Here is a 10,128-nt window from a genome sequence, read left to right as displayed (position 1 = left end):
ACACACACACACACACACACACACAGACACAGACACAGACACAGACACACAGACACACACTCACTCACTCACTCACTCACTCACTCACACACTCACTTACACAACCTCAAACACGCACTCACTCACTCACACACACACACACTGTCACTTTCACACTCTCACACACACACACACACACACACACAGAGACAGCCAATCCTACAGTGTTTCTTCTACATTCCCAGTGTCTCCACAGGATTGTGAGACTGTGATGGGTGCACATTGGTTCCTCTAGTCTAGGGGGTTCCAGGGGTATGCCCCCCATAAGAAAATGTTGTTCATTTTAAATTGAAATGCATAAATCTGGTGGATAAATGAAAAAGACTCGATCAATAAAGAAATATGTGCTCTTCTATTATAAACAATTTCGTGCTCTAGTAGTAATTTATTTATTGGTTGCATTGATGTGAATGTGATGGTAGGGCACAATTTCACTATATACATTCTTATAAAAGCTACAAATGCTATTCTGTCAAGAGCAGGGAGTGATTTTCTCCTCGTCTTTTGTTGTTTGATTATCATTAACGCTGACACTTAACTCAAGAGACGAGACGAGACACGAGATTGGGTTCAGGAGAACTTTTCACATTATTTTTTACAAATTCTCAGTGACCAAATACATGACTGGAAACATAGCCTGCAGGTGCATTTTGAATTGTTTTACACACACCACTGCAATTAAAGAAGTATAAACTACAACATAAATACAATAACATTAAAAATGACCCCAACATCAGTGTGACATTTTGCCTCACCTCTTTTAATGAAAAATGTGCATCAGTCAGTGTCTGATATGAGTGTATGAAGCATAAAAACACCTCAAAAGCATGTCTCAAATATATGACACAGTTTCAGAGTACAGAAATGAAAGAAAAACAAATGAAATAAATGTGAATAAAACACACACAAACAATGAAAACATTTGGTTGCACTTGCTTTAAAAACATGCAAAAGTGAAGGCAATACACCGGCAGAATGCAGTGACTACAGCAACACTGGAGCTCAGGCAGTTTCTGCAGTTTTCTCTGATCCGAAGCCGTCTGTCAAAGGACAGATACGAGTCTCAGAGATCTGTACTGCGTTTTACCTTCGCTCCACAGATTTGCATAAACTTGGTGTCGTTCTCCAATATTTGGCAATATACATAAAACAGACAAGAATGCTAAAGAAATGAAAATACTAGAAATTCAGTAGTTTTGACACGATGTGTATGCACAACTTACTCTAATATAAATGTGAAATTACTGCAAAACTTGTACACGTAGACATTAGCATGCATATGAAAAGCAGAGAGCAGTGACGCAAACGAACCATGATTTGGCTTCACATTCATACACGAAGCAGCTTTGAAGTGTTTATAAGAATCTTTGATTGAAACACATCGGCTGCATTAGACCTGCTTGCATAGGAAAGATAAAATCTGTGAGAATAACACGCAAAACACTGTACGAATGACATTAACACTGATACACTGAAGACAAACTAATATAGAGGCACTTTCAACTTTACAATTTCATCTCATTATAAAAGAGCATCTGAAAACAAAATGTGACCCTGCAGCACAAAAGTCAAAATTATAGATTTTTCTTTTATGCCAAAAATCATTAGGATATTAAGTAAAGATCATGTTCCATGAAGATATTAATGACCTACCGTACCGTAAATATATCCAAACTTAATGTTTGATTAGTAATATGCATTGCTAAGAACTTCATTTGAACAACTTTAAAGATGATTTTCTCAATATTTAGATTTTTTTGCACCCTCAGATTCCAGATTTTCAAATATCGTCCTATCCAAACAAATTTGAAAAATTGACCCTTATGACTGGTTTTGTGCTCCAGGGTCACATATTGTGCTGAATGTTGAATATGAAAGCGTTAAACCCATGAGGACTGAAGTGAACCATTTATGACACTTTTCTTACATTCGTTCTGGAGGGATTGTCTCGTGATTAAACTGACATTATTCAATGTTGTTCCCAGATAAAACACTCACGGTTTATGTCCATACACACAGCACTAAAAGATACGGAGCGCTTTGGCTTGACATTAGCAGCATGAAAGAACTCGTACAGTCTTTGGTTATGAAAAGGCACTAATGATTTTGGCGAAACCCCCTCAATCTGTCTGGATTTAGCACGGAGCACACTCACTGCAAGCAGTATTAACAGGTTAGTCTGACTGATCTCTCACTTCTCCTGAAGGGCAGAGCGGTGGTTTTGACTGATGTCCTGGAGTCCAGCATCTGCTCTGAGGCTCTGAATGGCTCTCCACAGTCTCTCGTTCTCCTTCAGCTGATCGTTGAACTGACAGACATTTACAGAAAAAACAATCGTGTCTAGTTAGCTTGAAAAAACACATTCAGCGGAGCACGAGATTTGTGGAGTATTAAACCGCTAATGACACACTTCCAGAACCCTCCTTCAGTTGTTCATTACCAACACAACACTTAGCTATCTAATCAACCCTTTAAGCAATCGGTAGTTTAGCCAAATGTGAAAAATAGCTTTATACGAGATCAGGATGAGTTTGTTTCTTCGTCAGGTTTGTAGAAATGTAGCACTGCATCAGTGTCTCAGCAATGGATGCTCTGCAGTGAATGGGTGCCGTCAGAATGAGAGTCCAAACAGCTGATAAAAACATCACAATAATCCACAGCACTCCAGTCCATCAGTTCACATCTGGAGAAGACTAAAACTGAAAAATACGAGTCCATAATCCATAATAACTCTTCCTCCAGTGAAAAAGTGCATCTGCTGTTGTCTCTCACATCAAAATCCAGCCACATATGTGTTTAGAGCTGTTTAAACGCTGCTTGATCTGTGCAGATTTCTCTCCTGATTCACACCAGAACACTGACTCACTGGAGGAAGCGTTATTATGGATTATAGACTCTATGTATTTTAGTTAAAAATGTCTTGATGCTGGATTAGTTTCAGCTTTTGTCTTCTCCAGATGTTAACTGATGGACTGGAGTGCTGTGGATTACTTGTGGATTATTGTGATGTTTATCAGCTGTTTGGACTCTCATTCTGACGGCACCCATTCACATCCATTGCTGAGACACTGATGCAATGCTACATTTCTCCAAACCTGATGAAGATTTAATCTCGGATGGCCTGAGGGGGAGCACATTTTCAGCAGATTTTCATTTGTCTAAACCAGTGTTTCCCAACCTTTTTTTTTTTTAAAGTCGCGGCACCCTTTGGAAATTTTAACAAATTTGTGGCACCCTACAAAATTAATTTTGTCGCAATACTTGAATTTCTAACTTCGATATGATACCTTGAAAAGTATAGATATTCGGTACAGCAGGGACAGCAGAATATACTGTATTACAGATATTTTTAATATTACAAAAAGAGACCACTTTAAATGACATATTTTAATGTAGGCTTTTAATCATATGTAAACATCGTGGCTCACTCAGTGTATTTCTGATTTTACAGCTGGGTAATATCATTGCAGTAGCACGAGATAGCTTGATTTCAAACTTTGAATTGAATCAAAAATGACAAGTAAGCAGTCAAAATAAGAACAAATGAAATCACTAATGATAGCACAAATAACAATAACGATTCAAATGAAATAAATTCCTCTTTAGTTTTTCAGGTAGGTCTAACAGAGGGCTATTAAGAGATTTAGTTTTTTTTACCAATTATATCCAAATAATGTTTAGTCCTACACAGCTATTATTATCAGAACACGTGAGCATAACATGCGGTCAGCAGTCAGTGTTTTCAGTCTAATAGTGCTCAGACAGATTTAACTCACCTGTTTCTGTAAGAGCTGCACTTGGGCGTCCTGACGGTTCACGGTTTCTCTGAGCTGTAAAATAAAACACAACTTCATCACGTTCAAATATGTCAGGCTAACTATCATACTCCTTGATTTTCACTTATTGTGTTAAACAAAAGTGTCAAAATGTCACAATACATTTTCATTTAGATTCTCTCTTATGGAAAAATAGTAATTCTATGGGATTTCACTTTTTCCCAAACTAATTTACTTACATTTTTAAACCAAATTTCACATTCATAAATGCTACACTGTAAAAAATTACCGTGAATTTAACGGTAAAAGACTGTAAAAATGCTACAGTAAAAGCCTGTTAAAGGGTTAACGGTAAATTCCCCTACTATATACGGTGAAAAACTGTATATGACATTAATTTTACGGTAGTATACCGTTTCTGGAAGTGAAGAAGGCCGTATAATTTACAGTGAATAACCGTAAATTGACATTCCCAGAATTCCCTGCGTTACATTTCAAATGTTATGTTTTTTTGTTGAAATAACTGTTTCTTCTTAGTTTTTTCTGATCAGTTTTGTATATTAGGGTTGTGTGTTACACCTAATGTTGTTAAATGAATGTTTATTGCATGATTTCAGTTTCATGTGTGTTACCGTGATGGTGTTTAGTGTTTGTGTGAATGACACACTGTGCACCTTCTATATATGTTATTATTTACCACACTGTGCACCTTCTATATATGTTATTATTTATGGGCTTTGGTTCATCGAGTGACTTTCTGCATTTGGTGGTTATCAGTGTATTACAAAGCTACAAAACAGATTTCAGTACTTCAGTAGGTTGGTATATTATAACATTTTATCAGTTAATTAAATTACGGTATTTAACTGTAAATTGAAGTTAAAACCGTAAAACGTTGCTACCGTATTTTTTACGGTAAAATTCCGGCAACCGTTTTTTTACGGATTTTGTTTTACAGTGTAGCTTTTTAATACAAACATTTTAAAAACTGTAGTTTTGTTGACTGAAGTAAGGCTGTACGTAGACAATATTAAAGACGCTGTGAATAAGAAATCTATACATTTTAATCATTTGTGACCTCAACTAAGTATTTATTTGATATTTTTATACCCAGTTGTACCCGTATTCTACTTTTTATATTATTAACCCTCCTGGCACTTTTTATTTATTTTTGTGTCCATTCAAATATGTTTGAGTCCGATTCTGATCCCAAATATATTCCACGAAGTCCTCAAATATTCAATGAATGAAGTTCTGGAGGACGCTTCGAGCTCTGAAACGTGCAGCCTGTATTTACAGCACACTTCAGCCTCGTTCAGACTGTCAGCCCAAATCTGATTGAAATCCGATCGTATTTAAATAGTCTGAACGGCAACGAACTACATGAAATCCGCTCCGAGCTTCATTCATATGTGGTTTGGAATCCTATTCACATCGCATTCCTGGAAATCCGTTTCAGTCCTAGCTTTTTCACGCCACGCAAAACGTCAGACGTTTCTGTAGAAAACATAATGAACGTCTTTGCAGAAACTGTAGCAAATGTAGCTATTGCTGATTGTTAATGTTAATGCATTAATAAGGTTAACTAATTAGATCTGATCATAATTAGGTCTTTATAATTATTTAGCACTTTATTCCGTGTAAAACTTTATACATTTTTTATGTATTGAAAAAGTGTCATATCAAAAGTGATTTTATGTCCACAGAAAGCACATTAAATGTAAGTAAAGTGTCTACTTTTAAGGTTTCAAACGTTTTTGGAGAATAAAATGTTACAATTTGGTTGAAATAATGTTACATTGTCATTCAGTGTAACACAATATATACGTAAGAATTCAAACAACATGCTTATTCTGACCTGTACATATTAAAATATATAAAAGAATAAAGGAGCATATTACATTTTATTGTGTTTTAAAATGAGTAAAAAAATTATTACTGACAAATGGGCAAACCTAGGATAGTGGCACATTTTAAAAATGTAAAATTACAACTAATTAGTATTTGGGGTGTCTTTTAATGTGTCATAAATTGATTTTGGTTGTAAATACGCCTGACAAGATTGTTACACTGAATGACATTTTAGTGGGTCTCTTCTGTAAATCAGGGGAAAATGTGTGATATTTATTTTTTGCTCGGAAAAACAAAAACAAAATTGCAATTAAATTAAACAGAAAACTTTTAAATTTTTTTTGGAAAAACAACAACAATTTAAATCAGTATTACACTTATTGTTTTTATGCTTAAACCCTTTTTCGTCTTTGACCCATTAGCAATTAATCGCAACATGAAAACTTGATACCGGCAAACACATGACAGATGAAAACAATCTTGGTGTCCAAAAATTCCTACTTGCGTTCTATTTAGTGTGCATCTATATCCCACGAGGCCACGGGAGAGGGTTTGTGAGTGACAGCGACGTGACACAAATGATAGGTCATGTGACAATGACAACATGAATCACATTCATACTATACAGAACATACTCTTTAACATTCGTGAGGTGCTGTAGTGCCTACTAGTATGTGATTTTGGACGCATCTAATGTGTGTTATAAGATCAGGCTCAAAATGTTAAGCATGTTTGAAATCCTGCAGCTGGATGGAATCACGGTCCGAATGAAAAAGGTCCGAGTTTGTGTCCATCAGGGGTTTTTTAGTATCATTGAGTAACAAAAGACACCGAATATCCAGAAATATGAATGATTTCGTCCTATATTTGATGGGGTTAGTCTTACTCTTCCAATACATAATTAGACAAATCTACCTGTTCATAACTGAATTAAAAAAAGTTACGAGCAAAAACAATCTTGGTGTCCAAAAATTCCTACTTGCGTTCTATTTAGTGTGCATCTATATCCCACGAGGCCACGGGAGAGGGTTTGTGAGTGACAGCGACGTGACACAAATGATAGGTCAATGACAATGACAACACGAATCACATTCATACTATACAGAACATACTCTTTAACATTCGTGAGGTGCTGTAGTGCCTACTAGTATGTGATTTTGGACGCATCTAATGTGTGTTATAAGATCAGGCTCAAAATGTTAAGCATGTTTGAAATCCTGCAGCTGGATGGAATCACGGTCCGAATGAAAAAGGTCCGAGTTTGTGTCCATCAGGGGTTTTTTAGTATCATTGAGTAACAAAAGACACCGAATATCCAGAAATATGAATGATTTCGTCCTATATTTGATGGGGTTAGTCTTACTCTTCCAATACATAATTAGACAAATCTACCTGTTCATAACTGAATTAAAAAAAGTTACGAGCAGTCTTGAAGAAAAAAATTAGATGACTAACTTTTTAAGACTAGTCTAAACAGTTTATGCAACCGGACCCAGTTTACCCTTTTAAGACCCCCCCCCTTCTTAGTGTCTTATGATCTTCAAAAAAAAAAGTGAGTTGTCACTGAAAGGTGAGGAGTTTGCATCCATGTCAATCGCAACCTTGTTTCAGATCTGTGCTAAAGCAGTGTGAAGCGTACGTTTGCCAGCTCGATGCTCGCGCCACAGCAGCTCTGCTCGGAGCGTCCCGTCTCCACGCCGTTCATCCGCTCGTAATCCACGCATGCAGCCGGCTGCAAAACAAACACAACACACGGCTCAGCCACGCAGCTCAGGGAGGCCCCGCCCACTCGTGAGGAAACCCCGCCTCCGTTAGGGTTAGAATGCAATCTGCGTACCATAAGGCTCTTTCCCGTGGCGGCGGCGGCGGCGGCGGTGGCTTTGATCTGGTCCAGCTCCTCGTAGGGCAGCGTGGCGCTCTCGGTGTAGGGCTTCGTCAGCGGCTCGATGGAGTCCTGGGAATCGTCGGGCATCGGGATGAACTCAGCATCCAGCAGCTCCTGCAGTCACACAGAAAGAGTTAGGGGTGTTTAAATTAATATTTGCAGCGATGCATCGCGATGCGGGCGCGGACGATTCTGCATCGACGCAGTAATAGACCATAATCGATTATAGCCTACTGACATCATATGCCCTTTTCACGCCAGTATTAAATAATGCACCCACTATTTTTAAGTCCAAGATCTGGGCACATTTTGGAAAAACCAAGCTTAGTGCGGGAAAAAAAACGTGTGCGCGCTAGAGAGAATCGTGGAGGCTTCATTGCACAGAATATGCGCTGTGAGATTTATTTCAGTGGTTTACTTTAGATATGCTTTCATGTCTGCCGTTTGGAAAGCAGTGCGTATTAGATTCACAAAACTCACGCACTGACAGACTTTCACGTGCGCTCTGTGTTAGTTGTCCTGAAGCTCGAGCGCGGCTGCGGTTAAATGCACTTGCTTCTCCGAATACTTTTATAATAGGAAACTGATGTTTGTAGTTTTCAGAACAGGACAATCTGATATGTGCATTAGTGTGAACGCAGCCTGCTACTCTCTATGATGCCATTAGTAATAATAATCAAACAGCAATAATGCGGAGGGAAAAGAAAAAAACATGATTGTCTGTAAACTTTTGGATATTTAAAGCACTCTCAGATAACAAAAGTCCTTTATGTTTATGACTTGTAATTGTCCTCTTCCCCCTTTATCACTTTATATTTGCTTGTATGTTTTGAAGCTATATTTAGTTGGTTTAATTCTTACTTTTTTTTTATTTATTATTAATTTGTAATTCTTTTAAAAAGTAGCCTGCTTATGTAATTTAATAAAAATGCACAAAATAAATTTTATATAATCGTGATGCATCGTGATATCGAATTGAATCATTGACAAGATAGTCGTAACCGAATCATGAAACCAGTTCGATTCACACCCCGAGAGAGAGCTGCTGGGAAAACACACTCAAGTTTGGCTGTAGGGTTTTATTAAAACCTTTTTGAGACCAAGTAAAGGGAATTTAACCCTCTGGGCTTCTTTGGTCACTTTTGATTAAAAACAAAATATATATATATTTTGAAATGTAAAAATTTTTGGCTTCATCAGAATGAGATGACAATTGGTGACTGTGAACACACACACACACACACACACACACACACACACACACTCACACACACACACACACACAACATCATGGACATGATTTGGATATGTTAAAGGGTCAGAAATAATAAGTAACACGTGGTACATTCGGGGTCAAAAATGACCGAAATAGGAAATAAATGGCAAACACGAAAAATGCAAAAAAAAATTTAATGGTATAAATATTGCATAGTATCATAAAATACCCTTAAAATTCTTTATAATAATAAAAACAATATTATTGAACCATTTATTAGACTGATTTTCCTTAAAAAAAAAAAAAAAGAGTTACATTTCAAGGCTTTGGTCACTTTTGACCATGAAGTACAGAGTATGACCCAAAAATGAAGAGGACCAGAGGGTTAAGTAAAAAATTGAGGGGAACACAACACGTCATATGTTCTCTGTAAAAAAACTGATGTTCTTAAGTATTTTCATCTTGTTTTCTACTACAAATATCAAAAAATTCTTAAATCAGGATACATTTTCTGGAGATACAACATGACATTGATGAGCCAGATTTACTAACATTTGGCACCAGTGCAAACCCTCTTTTGGCATTAAAGACTACCGTCAGGATTTACTGAAGACACACTGGGAAACGTTAGGGCTGAAAATGCTGACGTCACTCCATATTTATAAGTTTCCCTTTCAGACAAGATTTTTGTGAGGAGAGCATTTACATGAATCACACAACATGATTTACTAAGGTTTTTGCGGTAATTAGTTTCCTGGTGTTTGCACCATTATTTAACGCCCAAAAAAGCATGTTAACCCAGTTTGCGCTTGACATGACTGCAAATTGAAGACTTTCTGCTCTGACTTTAGATCTTTTTTATTTGTAAGGAGCCTCAGGCTGTAAGGAGGCTTTAAGAGCCTCAGAAGGACGATGGGTGTTAAATCTGCATTCACCTTCTGCAGCCATGAGGGGCAGGAGCTCTCGTTGGTCTTGCTGTCCATACAGAAGATGGGCGTCTCCAGACCTCTGTCGTCCATATCGGCCTCCACGGTTCGTCCCAGCATCCCCTCACGCAGCTCCGAGTCTGTGGCCGAGTCCGTCTCCAGATCTACTGAGGACGTGGAGCACTGACCTGCGCGACATTAACACACCATTACAGACACTCACTCACTCACTCACTCACTCACTCACTCACTCACTCACTCACTCACTCACTCACTCACTCACTCACTCACTCACTCACTCACTCACTCACTCACTCACTCACTCACTCACTCACTCACTCACTCACTCACTCACTCACTCACTCACTCACTCACTCACTCACTCACTCACTCACTCACTCACTCACTCACTCACTCACTCACTCACTCACTCAC

The 10,128-nt window shown here is 37.8% G+C and overlaps 1 protein-coding gene across 1 annotated transcript in view; it reads right to left on the bottom strand.

Annotated features, from left to right (window-relative positions):
- Positions 1-1,834: 1,834 nt before the first annotated feature.
- Positions 1,835-10,128, bottom strand: part of LOC107554793 (serine/threonine-protein kinase Nek9-like) — a 12,179-nt gene continuing 3,885 nt past the window's right edge. Inside the window, exons 3-7 of the mRNA XM_016237403.1 lie at positions 9,703-9,881; positions 7,504-7,665; positions 7,306-7,398; positions 3,816-3,869; positions 1,835-2,347 (exon numbers count right to left, since the gene is read on the bottom strand). Coding sequence (XP_016092889.1) covers positions 2,231-2,347; positions 3,816-3,869; positions 7,306-7,398; positions 7,504-7,665; positions 9,703-9,881 — 605 coding nt within the window. The 3' untranslated portion in view covers positions 1,835-2,230. The remainder of the gene's footprint in view (positions 2,348-3,815; positions 3,870-7,305; positions 7,399-7,503; positions 7,666-9,702; positions 9,882-10,128) is intronic.

The sequence above is a fragment of the Sinocyclocheilus grahami genome, unplaced genomic scaffold (genome assembly GCF_001515645.1).
Source record: "Sinocyclocheilus grahami isolate Dianchi unplaced genomic scaffold, SAMN03320097.WGS_v1.1 scaffold513.1, whole genome shotgun sequence".
In the NCBI taxonomy this organism is placed as follows: Eukaryota; Metazoa; Chordata; class Actinopteri; order Cypriniformes; family Cyprinidae; genus Sinocyclocheilus; species Sinocyclocheilus grahami.
Note: the sequence above shows the minus strand (reverse complement) of the source record. Positions and strands in the feature narration are given on the sequence as shown.